Consider the following 25,827-nt stretch of genomic DNA (forward strand, 5'->3'; position numbering starts at 1 on the left):
CTGGGTTACATATGACTGACAGGAAAGGTGATAATATACCGTTTTCACCCCATGGAAATGTAATTGTAGACTTGCTTCTTGGGGGGTGAAACTAGACAATGCTTAGTTCATTTGCTTTTAAGCTCTTACATGTGGCAGAGACACTGCAAGAACTGCTATAACTTAGGGCTGCTCGATTATGGCAAAAATGATAATCACGATTATTTTCACTGAAATTGAGATCGCGATTATTTGACGATATTTATTTAACCCTTTAAGACCCACCATAGAACCAAGTCCGCCAGAGCTTATATTATTTTTTTAGAATAGAATAGAATAGAATAGCCTTTATTGTCATTGTACAGAGTACAACGAAATTGGAGTGCCACTCCCTTGGTGCAAGTTTCAATAATAAATATAAATGTAAAATATAAAAAGTACAAAAAAAACAATCGTAAGTACTCAAACAATAGTATGTACAATATATACAGGATAGCAGCATAATATAATGACAGTGACGGTATGGAATAGGTTCAATTGTTTTTGTGCTTATTTACTACGGTGATAGCTCTGGGAAAGAAGCTATCCCTGAATCTGTTTGTCCTGGTTTTATGTGACCTGAACCGTCGGCCTGACGGTAATAGTTCAAACAGTTGGTTGCTGGGGTGAGAGTGGTCCTTGATGATATTGCCAGCTCTGCTGAGGTACCGAGAGTTTGCAGTGACCTCCAGGCTGGGCAGAGAGCAGCCAGTGATCTTCTGGGCTGTGTTGATGACCCTCTGCAGTACTTTCCTGTCTGCAGCTGAGCACCCTGCATACCATGTTGTTATGCCGTACGTTAGGATGCTCTCTATGGTGGCTCTGTAAAATGTCACCAGCAGCCTCTCCTCCAGGTTGTTCCTCCTGAGCACTCTCAGAAAGTGGAGATGCTGCTGGGCCTTTTTAACCACCGCTGTAGTATTTGCAGTCCAGGAGAGGTCATCAGATATCTGCACGCCCAGAAACCTCATGGAGTGTACCCTCTCCACACAGCTCCCGTGAATGTAAAGTGGGGCCGGGTCTGCTCTGCCCTTCCTGAAGTCCAAGATAAGTTCTTTAGTTTTCGTGGTGTTCAGTTGGAGGTTGTTAACTGAACACCACTCAGTCAGTCTGTTGACCTCATCTCTGTAGTCCGACTCCTCCCCCCTTGAGATGAGTCCAACCACTGTGGTGTCATCCGCGAACTTTATGATGGTGTTTGAGAGATGGGTAGGGGAGCAGTCGGATGTGTAGAGCGTAAACAGGAGGGGACTGACAGGAGTCTGACAGACTGTGGTCTATTTGTCAGGAAGTCCTTGATCCAGAGGCAGATGGGGGTGGAGAGTCCCAGGTGAGACAGTTTCTGGACCAGGATCTCCGGGATGATATGATTGAATGCTGAGCTGAAGTCCAGAAAGAGCATTCTCACATAGCTTCCTCGGTGCTCCAGGTGACTCAGCGCAGTGTGGAGCGCTATGGTGATAGCGTCCTCGGTGGAACGATTTTTCCTGTAGGCAAATTGTTGGGGGTCCAGAGTGGGAGGCAGACCGGCCCTGATGTGCTGACAGACCAGTCTCTCAAAGCACTTCATCACTACAGGCGTAAGTGCAACAGGCCTGTAGTCATTTGGGCTGGCCACAGCTGTCTTCTTGGCGATGGGGATGATGGTGGAGGTTTTGAGGCAGGGCGGAACGGTGTTTGATGACAAGGAAAGGTTGAAGATTTTAGTGAAGACTCCGGTCAGTTCGTCAGCACATGCTCTGAGAACCTTTCCATGTATTCCATCAGGACCTGCCGCCTTCCTGGGATTCACTGACCTTAGAACACACCTCACTTGGTGCTCCCTAAGTGTTAGTGTGCCAGTGCTGGGGGCGGGTGGAAGTGGTGTGGCAGCTGAGGGCTTGGTCGTCTCAAAGCGGGCGAAGAAACGGTTTTACATGTTGTAGTGCCGTTTGTGGGAGCATTTCAAGTTGCTATGCAACTGTTATAGCCCATATTTTAATAATATGTATGCATTAAGTCCATAGTAACTACATTAATTGCAAAAAAGTGCAATAAACTACAAAAAAATTGAAAATCGTTTTTGTTTTTTGTTTTTTACATATATTTCTACTTGGAGAAATTTAAGAGGTTTATCCCTCAAAACTTTAAATACAAAAAAGTTGCAAAAAATAGTTTACAACAACAGGAAATTTATTTTGAGTGTCTTCATAGTTTTATTTTGGAGATACAGCAATTTTTATATACTGCAGGAAAAACAAAAAAACAATCCTATGATGCAAATTTGCAAAGAAAACAGCAGGTGCATCAAAATAAACTATTTCCAGCAGTGCAATTCGAGTTCTAAGCATCCCAGAAACTATTCAGAAAAGTCAAACATGACCAGTATAGGTTTTTAAGGCGTACAAGTAAAAAAAAAAATACATTTTCCGCGAAAATGACGTCACTTCCGGTTTCGGCCAGGAAATGGCGGACATGCGACAGTTCGCGCTGACGTCTGTTTCACTGTGGGAAGTGTTACGAACAGCTGATCGGATCGGCAAAGCGTGTTTCTGGAATATTATGTTTTTGTTCCTGCAAGCGCTTTTTATGCAATTTTTGCAAAGCTTTATGTGGAACGAAACCGTGACCGAGGACAAGCTGATGGCATCAGATGTAAGTACAACTCCTCCGGTTTCATATGCAAAAAAATTTATTGTGCTAGCTTACGCAGTTCAGGTTCTACAGGGATTTAAAAATAGTTATGCAAAACGGAGCGTGCTGCTCTGACTGGCTTTAAAGGGTTAACAATAACAATGTATTGAATAATGACTTTAAAAAATAATATAAAATAGTGTGCAACACCACTGAAGTTTTTTTTTTACCTCTCTTTTCAACCAACAGCAGTCACTCTCCTCTCCAAATAACTTCTGCTTAGCTTTCCGGGCTTCCCTCGGGTCCTCTTAATCAGCGGTCTCCAACCTTTTTTGCGCCACGGACCGGTTTATGCCCGACAATATTTTCACGGACCGGCCTTTAGGTGTCGCGGATAAATGAGGGAGGGGCTAATAATCGGCTCAGTCATTTTTAATGATCGTTGAAAGCCCAGATCGTAATCGTGATTAAAATTCGATTAATTGAGCAGCCCTACTATAACTACACAAATGTTTGCTGCAGATCCTTGATGTGCTCACAAGAACGTGAGTCCCGAGAAGCTGGAAGGAGCCAGAGCAGCCGGGAGTCACCGCTCCAGCTTACAGCAGTTCAGTTGTCCTGCTGCTGTCAGAGCAGGATGATGTAAAGTCATCTGTGTTTCCCACCCTCTTCTCATTAGCACCGTGATTAACTCATCCATTTTCCTCCCTGGGAACTGTGCTCACTCTTTAATTTTCCTAAAAGATAAAACAGTCGCAATTCCTTTGTTTCACTTTTAGTAAGCTCTGCATCAGGATTAATAAGCAAGCTGTTACTCTGCTCCACCACCAACACTACATGGCTAATCATTCCACAATTCATTAACAAGTTAACATGATGAACCACTTAATCATATAAACTCGTAGATTAAATGTGGAAGATAACGTTGAGTTCAACAGCATTTTGCTACAGTTTATTTCTACCTATAGTTGTTTTCATTGATTGATAGTTTTATTTATTTGAAACACACTAAGTAGCACAGTAATTTTAGAGCCTTTTGGTACAGTTTTCTGTGATGTTGTATTGTCACCGTGGCCTCTGCAGAGTCAGCCAATTCGCTGAGCTTACCTTGTTTTTTGGTTAGACTTGCCAAAGCATTGTGCAGTAGACTCTGTAGACTTATATGATTTATTTTGCTCTGTATTGTACCCTAGTGTTCTAAAAACCCTGCAAGACGCTTTGGGTTAGAGTGCTTAAACACTATATAGCAAAATAAAGCCACGATTTTAAATAAACGTAAGGTCACATATAAAGTCATCCTGTTGTTCACTCACAGAACTGGACTTTTAAACGGGAAATCTAGCTGGCATCTTAACCTCCTAGGACCTGGCATCCACATATGTGGACATCACATTTTGGGTTGTCTAGACCAAAATACTCAATTTTGCTCTACAAGGGCCTGATATCCACTTACGAGGACATTATACTGCCACTGGTCAATCGAAATTTACAACGAATGTCTTCATATGTGGATTTCATTTCTCCCAGAAACAAAAATCAGGTATAAAACAAACTGGTAATTCTTTGTTTTTACATTCATCAGGTCCAAATCAACCCAAATATTGAAGAGAAATTAAAAATGCATGACATGAAAGAGTTCGGGTCTTAGGAGGTTAAAGTGAATTGAAAAGGTACTTTCAAAAAAAGTAGCTGCAACTCACTCACTTTGAATGCTAATTGGTTCAAGCTAACTCTTGCTCAGCTCGCATGATGTCTGGCAGGATGGACTGTAGCAATCTTGCTCTCATGAGAAACCAGCTGCTTGCAAGGTAAGGCCTCATGCTTTACGCTTGCTCTTTCCTCAGTTCATTCATTCCTTTATATAAAAAAAAAAACAACAGCAACCAAAAAACAGTCTGGCTTCAAATAATTTTTAGTGACAACAGCATTTCCAAGCAATCAAGCTAAGGTTAGCTGGTAGCTGCAAATTTGTTTTTATTTTTACTTTTTATTTTTTGTTTTTTTAATCCATGCTATCAGGTTAGCGATCATCAGCTAACATTAATCAAAAGAAAGCTAGTTTTATGTGCCTCAATGGCAACGTGAACATCAGAATGAGAATAATGATGGATCATTTGGTTCCTGGTGTAAAATTGGTGCCCTGTGTTTGTTATTTAGATAAATATTGCAGCATGTTCCTTTTGTTTAGGAGTTTAGCTGCGTGTTGACTGGTCAAATATGTGAATATATTGCCCGATAATTATGTTAGGTAAAATTCCACGTAGTTATGGTAAATATCCTCTTCTTAACTACTCACCCAAATTGTAGTCGCGGGGTACTGGACCCTGTCAGAGCTGTGGCGAGTGGCGGGGTACACAGTCTAGACCAGGGCTAAATTAACAGACCTTATCTAGCCATAAAACTGCTTGTAAATTAACTGTTAAATTAATTTTAATCTTTGTACTTTTCTTACACTCTTTTGTAATACTTTTGCTACAACGTGTCCACTTCAATTACTTCTTGATTGTGAGATTTAAAATTTACTGTGATGCTGCACAGAGGCAAAATTACAAAAACTCACCAATTCAGAGAACTGAGGACATGTCGGTCTAACTTGGCTTTCAACAGTATTAGGAGATATTTAGAGTGACAATGGTGAAAATACTAGAAAATGTTCCTATGTAAAGCAAAGAGAACCAGACATTCAGCAGCAGATTTCAGAGATCTGGAGGTTAAGATACTAGCTGGTTCAAATCATTTCAGTAACTTTAAATGAGATAGAATAATCTTCAAATCATTTCAAACTTCCCTGGTAACCAGTAATAGAAAACCAGTACGGCAGAGATAAGCTCTCACTCTTTTTGGCTAAGGCGGTGCGCCTTTATGCTGTGAGACGGCTATTGTTGGGAGACACATTTCCTCAGACTATATGTAAGTACACGTTTGTCACGTTAAAGAAGAAATCTGGTGTGTCTATGAGCCACTTTGGTTGTCAGAAGTGCAGATGAGTAAGGCTGATAGAGCTGTGTAGTTCACCCCACCTGTCACACACACAGAATAATAGAATTTTTCACTGTCTGTTCTTGAATATTTCATTTGAATGTGAATTTCAATTCCAAGCTTGGTGTTATTTTTTACCACTAAGCTCCTGCTGCTGGAGTTCCTACGTCCACAGTGTTGTGTGGCCTCGTGTTACCAGGGTGAACAGCTTTCAATAAGCAGATTTACAGAGGAAGAAAATGTAAACAGAAGGAAGACGCTGCCTATAGATATAAAAAGCCGACAGCCGTATTCTCCTGCTGTGGGCTGCTGAGCTGCTATAGGACTCTGCTGCATCACTTATGCGTCTCATCAGCCCTGAGAAAGGCCACCTAATGTATGAAAACTACTACAATATCATATGCATTTGATGTGGCCACCATCCACGAGGTGTAACAATGACACTGCATGTTAAATGGACTGTTAAGACAGAGTATTCGGAAAAAGAACAGTTTTTAAATAGAAAGTCCTCAGATGACACGCCCTAGACTTTTTTTTAAGTTAAAAGAACTTCGATAATGATTGTTTTTCATATGTTTTTTCATGCAAATATACTAAGAAGCACATGAAAGGGAAGAGGAGAGACAGATCTGTGAGCAGTTGCCTCTTTCCAACACCCCGCTCACACTCCCTGCACAACACCGGCAGCTCCGGCAGCTCTGGTGCTATGAGCAAAGGAGCCCTCTGCTCGTAAAGCACAGATTTATGGGTGAAATTAACATATCATTAACATACCACAGGCACTCTTAAAAGAAGGTTATTTATAATTAGGTGACATCAGAGACACTGGTTTGCGTGACGCTGGAAAGAGAGAGAGAGAGAAGGGAGACGAGGAAGCTGCCACCATTGGAAGTGCCCTAGAGAAGCCTTTTTCTCTTCTCTTTTTTTCATTGAAAGGGAAAAACTGGGACGCCAAACCTGTTGTTTCCTTTGTGCGATGCGGTCAGAGACAGTTGGGGTTTTTTGCTGTCCTATTTCTCGCTATCAATAACACGATACTGGCCTGTTTCTGTCTGGTCTGAATGGCCTGTGCGGCCCCTCTGTTTACACGTTATACTTTTCTGTTGCAGCATGAATGCGCTGTGCTCTCGCAGGCTCGTGGCAGAGAGGAGCGAGTTACATCTGCTGTGCTTTCAGGGGTTTGGGTGGAAGTAAACAACAAATGCAAGCTCTTTCATGCGAGCCCATGAAACAGTGTTGCAGGTTAAAGCGTTATACATAAAATGAAGGCCGTCGTGTGAAGTCCAAGACTAGTAAACCGTTATTTTGAACTGGTATATTTTGGAGTAATTAAATAATGTTTCACCCACCACAAGACTGTTCCATAAGAAGACATGATTTGGAAGAACTGAACATGATTTATTGAGATGGAGAATTTGATTAACAAGACTCTGATGAACCAACGTGGCAAAACAGAGTCCCAGAATTGACAGGAATTAGGACAGGACCCCCTGATGTCGAGACGCTGGTGGTGTTGGAAAGGAAGACGAGGCTTGCAGGGGGTCTGAGTGAACAGGGTGAGGTGGAAACGGGGAAGAGGCAGACTGCAGGAATGAAAGGCAGAATGACACAAGAGCACTGAGTTGACGGTGTGGGGAAGTCAAAGTGGTATAAACAATCGACTAGAGGCTTTAATAAACAGGAGTGCAGGCGGATGAGTGATTACAGATCCTCTTTACTGAACTTGCACATAAATTTTTTTATTTGAAAATCAGAGTGGATCAGTGAATTGTAAATAGCTTATACAACTAATCAGAGTACTTTCTCTGACCAAATGGTTCCGTTCTTTGCTTTGGTCCATGCTAACATAACAGATTTTACGTGAAATTGTCAGACTTTTGTGGTCCCAGAGGATGAATCCTTTCCTGATCCATTGCCTTTTTTCTTTTAGCTCAGCCATGAGGTTGACACTTCGACTCTTGCATGAAATATGTACACAACTATGTGATGGATTAGCATGCAATTTGCTGGTGACCTTTGTGTCGCCAAAAGAATATTAATCATCAACTATGGTGATACAAATATATTAATCTGTTACTCATTTTTATGGAATTGTAGCCTTTCCCTTAAGAGGATTTGGCACTTTTCTTTGTTACACGTGACAGTAATCTGGGAAACTCGCTGTCAACAATAAGGTGACCTTGATATTCTATAAAAGATCGTCTCGCATAAGTCAAATGTGCGCTTTAAACCGGAGCTTCTCAGAGTGCCACTGTGGAGCCGGCGTGTCACAGGGAAAACACACATTTGCTTGGTGGTTGTGTCGGCTCAGAGGATGATAGATGGTGATTTATTTATTTGTTAACTTTTTTTTTAAATGTTATATTTCTTTACATTGGCTGTGTCTTCTATGATTGCCAAACATCATTTTAAATTGAAAAAGAACATGACATAAACTGAGAATTAGAGATTTGCACAGTAGTGCATTCTTCTCAAACAACATGTGGGAGAAAGGGAATGAAATGCAGTGTCTGACTGTGTGTCTATCTCATCCAAACCTCAATGTTAAGCTAAAATAACAAAGTCTTACTAGTTAATGTGAAATCACGTGCATAAATCACACACAACTTTAGGAACATTTTGCATGTCTTGTCAGTGCATTTTAAGCTTTCGGTTACTTTACAGGATTAAGTGACACAAAAAGGTCAAAGCATGGGAAAGATTATAGTTTCTAATGTAAAGTGCATATTGATAACTTAATGAAAGGACTTGTTGTGTAATTCATACAATGTTTTATACCAGGCTGTACTAACGCTGATTCTACAAGGTCAACAATCTGAGTTTAACCTTAGCGCTGTGCTAAGGGACAGGATATCAGTGCAGGGGAATATTGGTGGAGGAGAAAAAGAAGTCTAGAGTCAGTCTATTTTTATTCTTGGTTTAGATTGACACAAAATATTGATTTTGCAGATACCATATAGTTTCTTTTTGCAATGCAAAGTACACTACCTCCATGTTGTCTATCTTGCCATTCAACCAATTCAGTCTGTGAGAGTCAGTGTTTTATGTCTCGTTGTTCAAGGTGCTCATCAAATCCAAAAAAACTGACAGGGTAAGAATTTCAGGCATAAGCACATGAGCGTCTGGCAGCGTCCAGTACTGCAGATTTCTTTTCATTGTATGAGACACTGAAAAAAAAACAGCTCTACATGAAATAAGCCAAATATTCTTAAATCTGACAAAATTAACTTGTTTTGACAAAAAAAATCTGCCAATAGGGAAGCAAAAGTTTTTTTGCTAGAATCCTTAAAACTAGCAAATGACTCTGACTTCTGTATGCCTATTAACTGGACAAGACTGTCTACAATTTACGCTTAATTGAAGAAAATTTGACTTAAGATTTTACAGCTTAATTTAGATTTTCATATAAACAAGAAGAAACAAGAAGCTAACTGTAGGACAAACTTTAGTGTCATTAAATATATTTCTTTTTTAGGCCTTTGTTTGGCTTTATTGGTAGAGGCAGTGAAGAATCGACAGGAAAACAGAGGGAGAGAAAGAGTGGAAGACAGGCTGTCAGCCATGCAGCATGCGGGCACCCGCTCAACACAGTGAGCTAAACCAGCACCCATTAAATACATTTCTTGAATTGAAAAGTTGTTTAAGTGGCTTTACTCTTGAAATAAGAAAAGTAATCGTATTCTTATTCTGTAATTTTAGCCAAACCATTACCATACCCTGTAACTGGGGGAAAAAAGCTCAATATGAGCTGAAATATCTTATAGAGAAAAATATTTTCCTAGAACAAGCTTAATTTTCTTGTGCAAAACTTGCTTGTTAAGAGTGTATTTTATTTTTACACAAAAAATAAAAAAAAAAGTCAATTTTTGCAGTGGAAGAACAAAAGTCCATCATGCTTTCACACGTGTGTCATCTCTGTCTGACATGTTGCCAAGCAGCTGCGTAGTAGGAACGTATCCAGTCCTACATTTGTGATCCGTTATCTTGTTAAGATCAGCTAGCAAAATAGCAGACAGGGTCACTGTTACATGGCAGAACTATTACATGTCCGTTAGATGCTAAAAAACTCACGTTTTAAGGAAACACGTTGAGCCAACAGCTCCACCAGTAGAGGAGGAGAAGGATGCTGGTGCTACACCTCTGAAGCCATAATGGCTAGCCTTTAGCCAAAGCTGCCTTTCTGTGGGAAATAAAGACACGTGTTGCTGGTTTTGCAGTGGAAGAGATGTTTCCACTATTAACTCAGTATGCAGAGGAGGAGGTGAATGTGCAGTAGGTCGAAAACCCTCTGGATATTTTATTATAGGTCTGGTCTTTACTTTACAATATAAAGAACCTTGAGGCGACTGTTATTGTGATTTGGCATTATCTAAATAAAACTGAATTTCTTTTTTTTCCCATTAAGATGCAGCGCTATGACGTCACCGTAACGTGATTGGTCATTTGCAGTGTGATCCGAACCAACATTATTATAATAATCTGGGACAAACACCTGCACGGGGATGTTAGATTCACCGCTCTACTACACACTGAGCGAAAGGTTTAAAAATCTTTTTTCCGTATAAATGATTTTTCTAAATGACTTCTCAATTTTTCACATAAGCCTGTTTTACAGAAATCAATACTGCACTCCATCAATTATAAATCAAAACTTTCATTTCCTCCCAGAGTTGCTTAATTTATTTTAATGAAGTGACAGCGATCACATAGATGAGCCAAAATGCAACAAGCAGAGATGTCGGCATAAGCATGCACTGCACATCAATTCCGCCCATTAGTAATGAAGATGGGACAAAAACAATCAGCTAAATGTGACAGCTGAGGAGATTGTAAAGAATGCCCATTGGCTAAAGTTCTTAAACTCTGCAGGAGCAAAGCATCAAACCTCATTATGTTAACAGTTATGGAAATCGTTACAGGAAGGTGAATGTTCCTTGCAGTGGAAGCAAGCCCAGTCTTATTGTTCAGAGAAACAATACATGATAACAAACTGTTGTTCTTTCTTGTTGTGGCATCAGGAAGAAGAGCTACGGCAGAGCGGCGAGGCCAAATATCATCACCTGAACGAAGACCTGCACGTCCTCATTGAGATCTTCGCCCCACCAGCCGAGGCGTACGCCAGGATGGGTCACGCTCTGGAGGAGATCAAGAAGTTTCTCATACCAGTATGTTCCCTTTCTACTCACACACACACACACACACACACACACACACACACACACACACACACCTCTTCTGGCTTTTACTTTTTTCTCCTCCTGAATCTCTCTCCAGCTGCCCTTTGGCCCCAGCCAACTCATTTCAGTCTGTCCACAGTGAAGTGAGTGAATAACAGCAGAGATGAGTCGCTCTTTCACTGTCTCTCTTTGTTTGTAACTTGTACTATAATTCTGTCAGGGTCTTCCAAGTGTGTGTGTGATTCAGTGTGTGATCCTGTGTGGGAAGTCGTGGGTATAAGAGGAATAAAAGACCACAGGAGGGAATCTCTCTGCATGGGCCAAACCCTCCTTGGCAGCAGCATACAGCATGGAGCTTATTTACTCTTCATTCATTATGAATGATGTCTCCAATACTCAGAGCACCAATGATTTACATCTCGTCATTAATTATAGGCAGTCCCGTCCCCACCGACTACCTTCTCATCTCAAAGTTGCCATAAAGTGTAGACACTGATACTGCGGACACATGACAATCATATCAGTCATTTTAAGATTAAAGCCATATTTCCATACCGTTTTAAGTTAGGGGCAAAAAGCAGCTGTGTGAAAAGATGAAGTCAAGCTGGGTCCCGAGGATTTATCAACAGGAATGATCTGAAATGTTTTGCTGCCTCAGGAACGGCGGTCACGGCAGTACTGTAAAGTATATTAATTAGATATTCCCGGGGCTGCAGCCCTGGAGATAAAGGACGTAATTTAATACAGTGTAATTGAAAGCGAGTCTATTGCCGTCTGCACGCACGCATGTGTGTGTGAGTGTGAACATGATGCCTCTCTGTGTGCAGGATTACAATGATGAGATCAGACAGGCCCAGCTGCAGGAGCTCACATACCTGAACGGCGGCTCCGAGGATGCCAAGGTGCCATCAGTGAGGGGCAAGTCAGCCGCCCGTGGAAGAGGGACACCTGTTCCAGGGCCTCCCAGGTAACCTGTGCCCAAATGTGTGTGAGAGTGTGTGTGTGTTTGTGTTTATGTGCAAGATGTTGTGCATTTCAGATCATCTGGGGATTGAGTATTATTTACAGATAAAGAGCCACTGGGAAGGCTCTTTATCTATTTCTCCATAAATAGATGTATATAGTATCCAGTTGCATTTTATGAGTTAATGTCTCTATTTAGAATTAAAGCACATTTTGACCGTCTGTGTCTAACAACACAAGAAATATCTGGTGTTTTTGTTTAGCTTTTGCAATACAAGGTAGACAGTGGATGTTTCTTATGTCTCTTGAATCTCTGACGTGACGGCGAGCCTAGGTAATTTTTCAAATGCAGTCTGGGTTGGATTTACTGAAATCTCAGCTGTGATAGCAGTGTGAGTGTGATTACTTCTTGATTTAATTAAATAATACCTCACAGGCTAATACGGCTTTTCAGTACTGATACCAGAGTACCAGTCAGAAAGTACTCTGACATTACTCAATACTCAACATTAGACATTAGGACCATTTAAGCCTTTCACTTGCTTTCCATATCGTCAGTAATTCATAAGGATCTGCATGACACTGTACGCTGCTCAAAAGAATTAAAGGAATACTTAGAAAACCAATCAGATCTCAATGTGAAAACAAATCATGCTTGATAACTACATTGATATGGACTGGCTAATGTAGGAATGTATGGATGCCACATTATTTGATGAAAAGAGGACTTAATTTCACCGAAGTGAAAAATTATGCGATTGGTCAATTTTGCCAAAATTTCATTGTCACAACTCAAAATAGCACTCCTGGTACTGCTCCTAATGAGATGACAGGTGGTGTCCTGAGGAATAGGGCTGTGCGATATGACCAAAACCTCATATCATTTAACATTTATCGTCCCGACAACGATATATATCACAAAAGTTTTACATTTTCTGTAAATTTTGTGAATCTCGGGCAGCTCGACTTGCGTGAAGTGTTTTCAGCTGGACGTCGTGTACTTGGGGTCGAGTGTTACATAAGTTGAAATGGCCGCAGTTTTCTTTGTGAGTATTTATTACACGCCGTGCTGTGGGGAAAAGCCTGTTCTAAGGTTTATTTTTTTGGCACCTGACGGCTCTTTTTAGCGTCTTATCCATAAACAATCTCAACAGGATCTTCAGCTTTATTGTGAAAGGTTTATGTTGGGGCTGCACGATTAATCGTTAGAAAATCGCGATCTCGATTCATACTTATGTGAGATCTCATTTCCAAATGACAACGATTTTTTTAAAAAAAGAAAAAAAAAAGACGACGACGATTGTACCGCATTTTGATCCGGGACGTAATCTGCATGAAAACAAGCGCTCACTCTTCCTGCTCAACAAATGACAAGGGCGGAGCCTTATACCACGTGATACAGAAGCTGTGCCGTGTGATGCTAAAATTAGCAGGGAAAAAACAACGGAGAGCACGTCAGGGATGACGAGAAAGTGACAGGAGAAAATCCGTTCCGGTCAACCACCCAAACATCAATAACGGGAACCTTATACAGCGCTTCCCTATACACGTTGAACTTCCGCAGGCACAAAGACATTACGGAGGCTATCACTTATCAGCTGACCAAAGATATGGTCCCATCAACACTGTGCAAAACGAGGGATTTAGGAAAATGATCAACACCCTAGACAAACGCTACACAGTGCCGTCCCGCAACTATTTTTCTATTGTTGCACTACCTGCTCTATACACGCAGTGTCGAGCAACGGTGGAGACGGAATTTCAAGCAGTAAAACATTTGGCAACGACAAAATGTGAGACATTTGTTGTTTTTATGTTTATTTATTGTTTTTATGTTCAGTTTCAACTGTTACGAAGTTGATGTGCAGTTAATAAGTGCAATAAATATTTATACTAGAAAAGAAAATCGTGAGAGAATCGTGATCTCAATTCTAAGCAAAAAAATCGTGATTTATGCAAAATCGTGCAGCCCTAGTTTATGTGGAAAATAAACAAGAGGACGGCGAAGCCACGCGATGGTTTTACCATCGTTGTTGCTAACGACAACGCATAAAAACAGTCGCTTGTCCGTCCGTAGAGTGGTTTTATTAAATATAAGAGAAAGAGAGAACTTCTACAGTGACTGATAACGATAGCGTGATATGATACGATAGACGTTTTCATATTGTTATATCGAACAGCCCTACTGAGGAATGTCCCCCAAAATCTGGACCTGAGCTCATGTTCTGTTGGATTTAGGTGAAGTGAGCTTGTGCTCAGGGTGAACCCACCCTTATTGTGAAAAGCAGATGGCACCACTTGTGGATCTGCCAATTTTGGTATTGAGCACAGGGCCCACTCGAGAAGCCCTATTTCTTTTTTTTCTTTTTTTTTTTCTTTTTTTTTTCTTTCTTTTTTTTTTGGAAGTGACATCAGAAACAGCAGCATGTGACATCACGTGATGGCGGAGCTTCAGTTCATCCTTTGTCATCCTTTTTTTTTTTTTTTTTTTTTAATAGGACAGGGGGAAAGAATGAAAGAAAGAGGGGGAGAGGAAGAAAGAAAACCAAAGGGGAGAAGAGACGGTGAGAAGGGGGGGAAGAGAGAGAAAAAAAAAAAAAAAACTCCTGGGTCACCTGTATGGAGAGAAAGAAAAACAAAAAAAACAGGGGAGACAGCAAACAACAAAGAGCAACATAATAATAAAAAAAAAAAAAAAAAGCACCATCACAATAAACTAGCTAGTCATAGATATCAATAGTTACTAAATAATAAACGATATGGTGCAGCACGCAAGATAGACAGCGCACAGTGTGCTCTGAGGCAGCAACCAAGAAAGCTGTAGTCCGCATCTGTGAATACCCATGTGTACACCTGTGTGCATACCTGTGTGGATCAGCATGCTTGCATTCCAAAGGTTTCTCCATGTAATGATCTGCTAGAGAGTGTGGGGAGCCACAGCCCTGTCCTCTATGGTATCAAGCAGGTATGGAGGAGATCAAAACTCCAGACATCCAGAGGCCCCCAGAACACAAGAGACCAAGGAAGACCCACAGAGGGGCAGCCGCGCCACTGTTCCAGTAAGAGCTGAGGAGAGTCCCAGATGAGAGCTCATTCAGCAGCCGCGGAGCAGAAGCCAGGGGGAGTTGCAGTGACGCGCCCGTGAGCTCCGCCGGCAGCCAGCTGTGCCTGAGTGACCGAGCCCCAGGCCGAGAGGCCGGGGGCACCCCACCTCCGAAGTGGCCCGAGCGAGCCCCAATAAGCGGCCGCCAAGGAGTGAGCCGGTGTGTACCCGGACGCCCACCCCCAGATACAAAGAACCACCAACGCACCGATACCTGAGGGAGTCCGCCACCGGCAGGGGAAGTGGTGGTGGGTGGAGATAGGGCTCCAAACCTTGGAGGGCCCGAGATGTCCCCAGAGAGGTGGCGTCTGATACCCAACCTGACATATAGACACAGACATACAGGCACACACAGACACAAACATCCATTCCCACCCTCATGCTCTCATATGTACTTCACACTCAACCGACGTGGAGACAGACATAAAGAGACGCTGTACACACAATCACACTCCCCAAGCGTACTCTACTAACCGGGTCTAGGTACCCTTGCCCCTGGAGGGGGGAACTGCACCCAGACCCAGGTGGTGTTACCCTTTTCCCTGCGGTGGGGAGAGGCAGACCGCCCCGACTCCGCAGCAGCAGGGAGGCCCCAGACCGCAGTCGGACGGCCCACTCCTCCTAGCCCCCCCGCTCCAGTAGGCCGCAGAGAATGGGGGTGAGAGAAGACTCCAAACCTCCCTCCACCCGCTCATTGTAGTGTTGATGCATGTGTGTTCTAAGGTGCAATTAAAACCCAGGAGGGCATGGAGCTACCTGCCAGAGAGCAGCAGGTAAGCGCATGGTCCCTCCTGCTAGCCCTCAATGTCTACATGTATTTAAAATTGAGAGGTGGGCAACGACGCCAGGGGTGAGGTCGTACACCCTGATGGTAACTTGGACTCCGTGTATCGTGCCCACCCCCAAGATCCTATATGTATGTGTAATGAGGGTGTGAGTAATGTGAATGTCTAAGTTGTGGGATAAAATTGAGGCAGAGGCAGCCAGAAGGGGACAGAGGGGGGGGTAGCCTCCTCTGCATCCTGGTGACATACCCCTACTCCAAGGCCCTGCATGTGTGGGTGGTTGTGGTGGAGCAGGAGGAGGGAGGCAGCTGGAGATGGGGAGGGAAGGAAGGGAGGGGCAGGTGACCCCTCCCTGGGGCCAGCTCCCCCGCTGACCCCAGTAGGCACTCCCACACTCCGCGACCCGCCAGGGAAAGGGGGGCCCAGGCCCATCCAGACCGGGGCCCAGCGCAGCAGCGCCCCCCGGCCCCACAGAGCCCGGGACAGTCCACCCAACCCCACCACAGAGAAAACTGCACCCACCCCACCATCCACTCGTCTTCCAGACTACATGAGACAATAGATGCCCAGGCTGAGATCTTCCTCCACCTCTCCTGTATCTCCCCCTCCTGCAGAGAGTTCCTGAGGGGAAGAAAGCTCCTGCAAGGTGTAACAATCTCCCCCACCGGTTGAAGAGCCCCACAGGCGACTCGACACGCCGGCGGCACCCTGCGCCAGGGATGGGCTCCCATGCACCCACCCGCCCACAACCCCGGCAACACACAAACCAGGACCCAAGGCCCCGAGGCCCAGCCAGGGCCCCGGCCCAGAGATGGAGCGCCCCCAGACCCTCACGCCCATCCCGGACCCACCCAGGGGCAGACAGGCTACCAGGTCAGTAACCCACGTCCATCACCACAGACCCTCCCCTAGCCCCGCTGCACGCAGCCACGAGGAAATGGTCAGAAAAAGGCCCCCAACCGGACATGACCGCTACCCCGGGTTGAGCCCCCCAAGGAAGATGCCTCCGGGGAACCCCCCGACGCCCTAAGCCTGTCCCTGCCCCCACACCAATCACAACATTGAAGGCGGGACCAAACTATGACTCCCCCACCCCCACTAGGTGATGGAGCCGATCAAAGGAGCCCAGAGCAATTGATCTGATGTGGTGGCCGAGGCTGTATCAAGACTAATGTAATCTAATAGATAATTTCTATATTGGTTAGAATTAAGATTGTTTTTATTTTTCCAGTTCATGAGGACTGTTTTCTTGGCTATGCATAGGGCAGTGAAAACCATATGGGCTAAATTGTTTTCTGAGGTGACATTATCTAAGCTGCCCAACAAACACACTAAGGGGGAAGTTGGAATGTTACATTTCAGACACTTTGATAAGTCTTCACATATCTCGTGCCAAAACTTTTGCACTGGTGGACAGAACCAAAGAGCGTGGATGTAATTGTCTGGTGTATTGTTTTGACAGTGTGAGCAGTTGTTGGAAGATGTAAAGCCCATCTTGAACATCCGATGACCTGTATAGTGCACTCTATGTAGTATTTTGTATTGTATTAATTGCAGACTGGGATTTTTAATCAATTTAAAAGTTTTTAAGCATACCTGAGACCAGAAGTTTTGGTCTAAACTGACTGATAAATCTGCTTCCCACTTTGCAATAGGAAGGGATATTGATTCATCTAATTTAGAGAATGTTCTATATATTTTAGATAATAATTTGGGGGATTTAAGAGTAAGGAAATGTGCTGCACTTAGTGGTATTTGTAATTCAACTTGACTGAGGTTAAATTTCTTTTTTATTATGGATTTAATTTGTTGATTTTCTAAAAAAATTTTCTTGTTGATCCCATATTGTGCAACTAGTCTGTCGAATGGAATAAATTCTGTTCCCTCCAATATATGTTCTAAGTATTTAATTCCTTTACAACTCCATTCTGGGAAGTTAATCATGTTATTGTTTTGTAATATGTCAGGGTTATTCCAGATAGGAGTACGTTTGCATGGGATTAGTGAAGACTCCGTTATTTTTAGATACTCCCACCATGCTGTCAGAGAGAAGCTGATGTTGATACTTTTAAAGCATTCATGTTTTTTGATGTTTGAGCTAATAAATGGTAGGTCTGAAATCTCTAGATCCTTGCATAGTGCCTGTTCAACATCTAGCCAAGGTTCATCTAGGAAGGTATGTTTTGACCATTCTGAGATGAACTGAAGCCTGTTGGCTAAGAAGTATTGGTGAAAATTAGGCAGATCTAATCCTCCTCTATCCTTGGTTCTTTGTAGCGTTTTTAAGCTGATGCGCGGGGGTTTATCTTTCCAAAGGAATTTGGAAATATATGAATCCAGAGATCTGAACCAATCTTGTGATGGTTTGTTAGGGATCATCAAAAATAAGTAATTTATTTTTGGCAAGATCATCATTTTTATAGTGGCGACCCTTCCCATGAGTGATATGGGTAAAGATTTCCATCTAGTCAGATCGCCTTCTACTGTCTTTAGAAGTGGGATGTGATTTAATTTAGTTAAGTCTGAAAGCTTAGGAGAAACATTAATACCTAAATATTTAATATTTCCGGATTGCAGTGGGGCAGAGGAAGAATTATGGAAGGAGCAGTTAATGGGGAGAACTGTAGATTTTGGCCAGTTAATTGAATAATCTGAAACTCTTGAAAACCAGTTTATTAGAGTAATTACCTCAAAATTATTTTGTTATCCTAATTAAAAAGCAAAAAAACAAAACACACAGGATTAAATAGGCCATTTTGAAAGCCTGGTAAAGAGCCTAGATTGCCATTTATACTTGTTGGTGCATCTGCCAGAAAGACGTGTATCATAATGTGTCTGTACTGATCTATCGCCATTCCAACAGGACAAAGCAGCGGTATCAAACTGAGCACAACAAACCAGACAAAGACTTCATGTGTAATATGACTTGTTATTGAACAGTTTGGAAGTTGTTTCTTACTTTTTGAAAGAATGAACTGTAACAAAAAACGTTCTTCTTAAGCCAGAAAATGAGCGCTGGTATTTCTGAGTACACCATGCAGAATGGCTGCAGACCTCAGCAGGAATTAAAAGAAGAGTGAGAAACTGTAGTTGCAGCAAACCCAACGCAGTGCCGTTATCAATTGAAGTTGGCACTGTGGAACTTCGCATACAGCTGCTACTTCCTTGAATTTATACGCTTTTTTTAATGTATTCTGGAAGACTAACAGGGCACAAACAAAAGAAGCAAAGCATCAAATATGAGGGAGATAAGTTTTTTTTCTTTTTGCACAAAACTGTGCTTTTTATCAACCATTGCTTTAGAGGTAGAATTTGGTATTGCGTATCCTAAATATTAAACATTTAATAAAGAGCTACATTTATTTGTCATTCCAGTCAAATAAGATAATTAAAGACAAGTGTAAAAAGACATTTCTGCATTTTGAATGTTAAAGATATGAAGGGCTAAATACATTGTAGACATTTGGCCCCCAGGATCCCTGCTGTAGACCCTTTATTCCACTCATGGTAGGTTTTGACAGCAGCACCAGCACTTAAATGCAGCAAGCATTCCTTGAACAGCCTTTTTGTAAATGCAAGAGATCAACTGGCGCATCTGTTTACGGCAAAGCCAGACAAACTCACCCACTTTAATAAAGTACAAGTCAATAATCTGTATTTTTCATCAGGCCACAGGCAAGTGCAACACAATAAGTTTGCTGCATGAACAGTTTTTACACACAAAAGCAGCACGCACTGCTGTTTATTATTTTGCTGAGACTTTTGAAGTTTGAAGCTAATAACTTGGAAGTAAGACTGACTTCTTGTTCTGTTACTTCACTCAGTAGCTCTGCTGTCAGAAAGATCAAATCAAAGGCCCTCACATTAATTACTCAATAGTGTAATGTTTAGCTAAATATTATGACACATTATATATACAACTTATATTAGCAATGTAATTCTGAAAAATAACTCATTGTAGTAATATTTTAAAATAAATGTAGTGGAGAACATTCCACGTCCCTATACACACACCGTGCATGCTGCTGCAGGTCTCCTGAGTTTATGACTATGAGCCAAATTTGGTTTGATTTGTGGCAAACTAAGCTAAGTTTGTTTGCCTGCAGGCAACAGTCATTTTAGCTCTTCCTTAATTTAATTCAGTTTCTCAAACAAAGTGGGAGTGCATGGAAGGTGAAAAGATCCCTTTCCTTGATGCTTAAGCTTTTTGAACATGTGCTGTGATGTAGAACTCATATTGCTTTTTCACTCTTGGAAGTTTTCATTACTCTTACAGTAACGAGTATGGCTGTTTTGAACTCTAGGCTGCAGTTTGATCACGAGTTACATAAATTAGATGATAACAGCCATCATCCTTGTGTTATAAAACCTGTTTATTCAAAAATACAGTATAGATGCTCCGTGGGCTGTATTTTTTAATACTTTATATTAGGGCTGCTCAATTAATCGAATTTTAATCACGATTACGATCTGGGCCTTCAACGATCATTAAAAATGACTGAGCCGATTATTAGCCCCTCCCTAATTTATCCGCGACACCTTAAAGGCCGGTCCGTGAAAATATTGTCGGGCATAAACTGGTCCGTGGCGCAAAAAAGGTTGGAGACCGCTGATTAAGAGGACCCGAGGGAAGCTCGGAAAGCTAAGCAGAAGTTATTTGGAGAGTGACTGCCGTTGGTTGAAAAGAGAGTTTAAAAAAAAAAACTTCAGTGGTGTTGCACACTATTTTATATTATTTTTTTAAAGTCATTGTTAACCCTTTAAAGCCGGTCAGAGCAGCACGCTCCGTTTTGCGTAACTATTTTTAAATCCCTGTAGAATCTGAACCGTGTAAGCTAGCGCAATAATTTGTTTTGCATATGAAACCGGAGGAGTTGTACTTACATCTGATGCCATCAGCTTGTCCTCGGTCACGGTTTCGTTCCACATATAGCTTTGCAAAAATTGCATAAAAAGCGCTTGCAGGAACAAAAACATAATATTCCAGAAACACGCTTTGCCGATCCATCAGCTGTTCGTAACACTTCCCACAGTGAAATGATGCACATGCTGTTTTCTTTGCAAATTTGCATCATAGGATTGTTTTTTGTTTTTCCTGCAGTATATAAAAATTGCTGTATCTCCAAAATAAAACTATGAAGACACTCAAAATAAATTTCCTGTTGTTGTAAACTATTTTTTGCAACTTTATTGTATTTAAAGTTTTGAGGGATAAGCCTCTTAAATTTCTCCAAGTAGAAATATATGTAAACAAAACAAAAGCGATTTTCAATTTTTTTTGTAGTTTATTGCACTTTTTTGCAATTTATGTAATTACTATGGACTTAATGCATACATATTATTAAAATATGGGCTATAACAGTTGTATTGATGTATAGCAACTTGAAATGCTCCCACAAATGGCACTACAGCATGTAAAAAAATAATATAAGCTCTGGTGGACTTGGTTCTATAGTAGGTCTTAAAGGGTTAAATAAATATCGTCAAATAATCGTGATCTCAATTTCAGTGAAAATAATCGTGATTATCATTTTTGCCATAATCGAGCAGCCCTACTTTATATTAACAAATGTTATCATTTTACAGTTTACACAGCTAGTTATAGTTATACAGATGTTAGTCTAAAAAGTCATGACTGTTGACTTGTGAAATCTAAACTTTTAAACTTTACTTAGTGATCAAGCTGTTCTTCTGAGATTGATTTGGCCTTATGTGCATTATGAGCATCTAGATTGTACTGGGGTTTTTTTTTTTTTTTTGCAGTGATAGACAACAATATGATTGTAGGGTTTTAACGTTAAACAACCCTTTTCAGGATGGCAATATGGAAATGAAATGCAGATATGCAAACACAGATACGTTTTAAAATACACCAAGCCAAGATGAGATGCAACAAAGCACAAAGGTGATGCCAATCCATCATTTAACAAAAAAATACAATCTTGAACCACATCTGTTCATATTTTGCCTTCCCCCTGGTTGCAGTTTCTGAAACTATTTGCAATTTACTTACAAAATATATGAAATCTTACAATATTCAACAATAAATAATTTAAGAATCATAAGAAAACTGAAAAGTAAGAAAAGTATTTCAACATAACTATCTCTTCCTCTTCCCTTAGTGGCACAGTGTAGTGAGCTCAGCTCTTATCAGCCCCTTTAGATCACAAGGTGGTTGCTAAAGTTGCCTCGTGTCTTGCGAATAATTCCCATCTAATTCATAAAGGCAGACAGATGCATGTTGCAGTCTGGCTGAAATCAGATTGGAAATAGTTACTGTGAATTTCTATTTAATCTGAATTTCTGTGTCTGTAGATGGAACAGACAGAAACAGATTTCACTGGTTTATCACAGTTTAGTGACATATTACCACCAGCACAATTCATGTAATCGTCAACTTGACCCCATTCGATAGCAGACTGACTTATTGCCTGTCTTATTGCCTTTTTATCAGCATCTGCAGGCCCCACAGTAGTTTTACCCCCTGGGGCTTCCGTGACTGAGAATAAGGGACTAACTAAAAGTGATGTTAATGTTTTTTCATTCTGAGCTACATTCTGTTCCACACTCTAATCCCGTCGGTGGCAGCGCCACATACTCACATTTCACATTAGTACAGGGTCCCACAGTGAACAGCCAATAGAAAGGAGTTAGCAGGAGTGAACAATTAAATTCATTTACTAAACCAAACTACTTCCTATACCACAATCATTATTAGATCAGGTATATTTAAATTAACATTTACTTAAATATTATTTAGCAGAAAACCTTCAGAAAGTATGAATTGTGCAGAATAATAATTCATAATATTATTGCTTCATGTCAGTGTAGTATGAAAATGTTATATTTACATTTAACACCATTATTTCTTAATTTAACTGTACTCCCCTGGTCATGTGAAAAAGCACACAGAAATAGCCCATGATTGAGGCGAGTGTGTATACCACCTTTTGGCTAAGCTAACAACGTACATTTTGTGAATAGCAGTGTTTGTTTGTTCCATGTTAAAAGGTCATGTTTTACCCGAAACTGCTATTCATGTGTGATGAAATAGGTCAGGCCGGTGAGCAAGCACCTCTAATTGGAAAACAACAATGATAGTAAATAGTGTCTAGCAGAGTGCAGTGATGCAATGTCTGGTGTCCATAAACATTAGCAAAGCAAAGCCTCATTTGCATAAAATCCTTTAAATGCAAATGATCTCCAGTTGATGCTTGCTTCTGTACCATCTCTGTGAACCCACGCTAATTCCAGCTCCTTGGAGACCTCACAAGACTACAAATGAAAATACTCACGGCCATTAGGAGACTTTAACGCTCTTTGCTCGACGCTCGCTTTAAAAAAAGAAAGAGAAAGCAGTCGTGTTGTTTGCTCTTTGTGTTTAGAAAAGAAAACACACTTCTTTTATCAGATTTTGAGATAAACAAGGTCACGAAGAAAGGGCGTTTGTGTTGCTCAGAGTCAGAATATAATTGGCTGTGTTTTAAATTACACTGTAATTAGCATTTACCATGCTTAATTTGTGCGTGATAAGACAGGAGTCCCACAGGCTCCTACAGTGGAAGTAGCATGCAGTTTCTTCCATATTTGCACGCTTTTTTGATGCCGTTCTAATAGAGACTTTGTAATTGATGTTGTCAGGGCTCTGTGTGCGGGCAGGTGGAGATGTGGATCCAAGTGCAGGACTCTCAGACGGAAATATAACTGAAAACCACAGCTTTATTGCTGGCACCAACAAAACAGAAACCAAACATGAAAACACTAACTGGAACACACAGGCAGGATCTGCGGGTACGACGTGACACTGAGCACAGGAAAACACAGGGCTAATATACACAGGGTGGTAATCAGCGAATGGGCAACAGGAGGGAGACACAGCTGGGAGAGATCAGGGTTAACGAGACGGGGGGAACCAAGCTGCACACACTAACATAAGACAAAGACTTTCACAATAAAACAGGACACATGAATTACTAAACAAGCATGCAGACTTTACACTGAGAGACAGACAGAGACTGACACATGGAACCTGAACTAAACTAAACGTGAGATACAACTGAGAACAAATCCTTAAGCACGGATAAACAGAAACAAGAAATAATCATCATCACTACGAGAACACGAAAACAATCCATGAAGCAGAATTAAACCGAAATATAATAAACTCAAAATACTGGGTCCAACGGACCCAGAACTGTGACAGATGTTCCTTTTTACACTAACTTTGACTGGAGCTGTTGCTGGAATAGAAGGATCCAGCACTTAAAGGGGAATCGTTTTTTTTTTTTAAGTATTTAAACTTAATGACGGTCAAATTGCAATCAAGTAAACATTCCCTACTATCCTGGTTAGTCTTTTTTCACTCTCTCTGTCTTCCTGCCCCAAATCTGTGATGTTTCACCAGGAAAAAAAAAGAAAAGATGGGAAGAAGGAGCTGAAATGGAAAGCATAGAAAGAAAATGACCCCTGGCGGTTTTCTGCTGCTGCTCCATATCAGTTAACTGCTTTTAAAAAGAAAGCTCATTCGATGTAAAAAGCGCGTGCAACATTTTTACCAAACCACAAGGTCAGACCGCCTTTGATTTCCAGCAGAGCAGCTTGAATTTGCTTCCGTCTTGATTTCAGTGCGAGTTAGGCTCTGTGTTCCAGATGTCATCAGAATCGCTCACTCGTTTGCTGCAGAGCCGCGTGTGATGGGCATGCTTGGCTACTAAAATATTAAAGGCAGAAGTCGGGTGTTGGCAGTTCTAAATATCAAAAGAAACCATGTCTAAGAAATAGATTTTAAAGAAATGTTCAGTTTTTGCAGAATTTTAACCAGTGCTTTTCTCTCCAGGCTGACAAGTTAGAAAATCAACAAACAGAGTAGAATACATTTATTATAAAACAGGCAGAAGTACTTTTTTTTTTCTTTATCTACATTTGCCGTAATAGACAAGAAAGCAATTCAGCCACAAGACATGCTGTGTTTTGAGTAATGGACATGACTCACTTCTTCTCGACTGGAAGAACTTGCCCTCCACCCTCGCTGTTCCTCTCTCTCCACCTACACACATAACCTGCCTGCCGAATGTATCAAATTCATTGCTACGGTTGCAGTCAAGTCATTCTGGCCGATGTAGGAAATCACTAACTGGAATGGAAGTAGATGAGGCAGCTTCACTGCAAACATGATATATTACAGCACATCGTCGTGAAGACATGGAATGCAATGGACATCTGAGATAGATGAAATACTGTGAAGTGATATGCATTTAACAGTATCGTTTACTGCCTTAAAAATGATATGAATATGTTGTGTTGTGCATCTGATCCATCTCAGCTAGACGCACATTTCCATTCCTCCCTCCAGTAATCTACAGAATTTATTACAGTCGCCTCCAAAAAAGCTAATAAGATATAAAACATGCATTAGCTCTTTCATCTAAACCTGGGCGGATGTTTGTGTCTCGTGTCAGGAGTCGCGGAGGAGTTCCTCCACTGCACGCAGCACTGCCTCGAGGAGCCGCACCCAGAGGAGCCCCGCCCAGCCGGGTTCCGTCCTCCAGAGGGCGAGGGGTGCAGAGAGCCAGAGGGGCCCCCCCGGCCACCGGGTACAGACCAGTTCCTCCCATAGTCCAGGACTCATACGGCGAATATGTGAGTATTTCCAATATAATGCGAGAACACAGCAGTGAGCGCACGTGTGCAAAAATATGTTTGCGTGTTGCAGTTTGTGTCCATGTGTGTGAAATTGAAGTTTAATAAATTTTTAACATAGTGTAGGGCTGAGTGCCATATCAACTGCTAAGAATGAGAGAGTTTTATTGAAATATTTCAGATTTGGATTGACTTTTATGTTATATTAAAAATATAGATTCAGTTAAATTTACGTCTTACTCTTTCCATGAGGCAATCTCTGGGGATTAAAAATCAAGCCACTGGAGAAATTGTTATTCCTCTGATGCCCACTTGAGGCTGGCACGTCACCCTCCAAATATGGTCACTGCTGGGTCTTCAAACCCAGCAGTCTCCAACCCCCGGGCCACGGACCGGTACCAGTCCATGAGTCGTTTGGTACTGGGCTGCGTGAGTTGAGGCTCGGGTGTGAAATTTATGGTTTTCAGGGTTTTTATCGTTAACTCGGTTTCCCTGGGTCTTTTCATGTGTTGTAGTCGTGTGTCTTATTTTGAACGAAATATTTACACGT

At 41.5% G+C, this 25,827-nt stretch overlaps 1 protein-coding gene and 1 long non-coding RNA gene across 4 annotated transcripts in view; one reads left to right on the forward strand and one right to left on the reverse strand.

Moving 5' to 3' along the window:
- Positions 1 to 25,827, reverse strand: part of LOC309698366 — a 310,269-nt gene that overhangs the window by 197,222 nt on the left and 87,220 nt on the right. The gene's annotated exons all lie outside the window — the stretch shown is intronic.
- The window catches only part of khdrbs3 (KH domain containing, RNA binding, signal transduction associated 3), a 153,483-nt gene that overhangs the window by 86,048 nt on the left and 41,608 nt on the right, over positions 1 to 25,827 (forward strand). For all 3 annotated transcript variants that reach the window (XM_082520722.1, XM_082520723.1, XM_082520724.1), the window contains exons 4-6: positions 10,629 to 10,775; positions 11,615 to 11,754; positions 25,097 to 25,277. In XM_082520722.1, the coding sequence (XP_082376848.1) occupies positions 10,629 to 10,775; positions 11,615 to 11,754; positions 25,097 to 25,277 (468 nt within the window). The remainder of the gene's footprint in view (positions 1 to 10,628; positions 10,776 to 11,614; positions 11,755 to 25,096; positions 25,278 to 25,827) is intronic.

This window comes from Aulonocara stuartgranti (genome assembly GCF_965226115.1).
Source record: "Aulonocara stuartgranti genome assembly, chromosome: 22".
Classification (NCBI taxonomy): Eukaryota; Metazoa; Chordata; class Actinopteri; order Cichliformes; family Cichlidae; genus Aulonocara; species Aulonocara stuartgranti.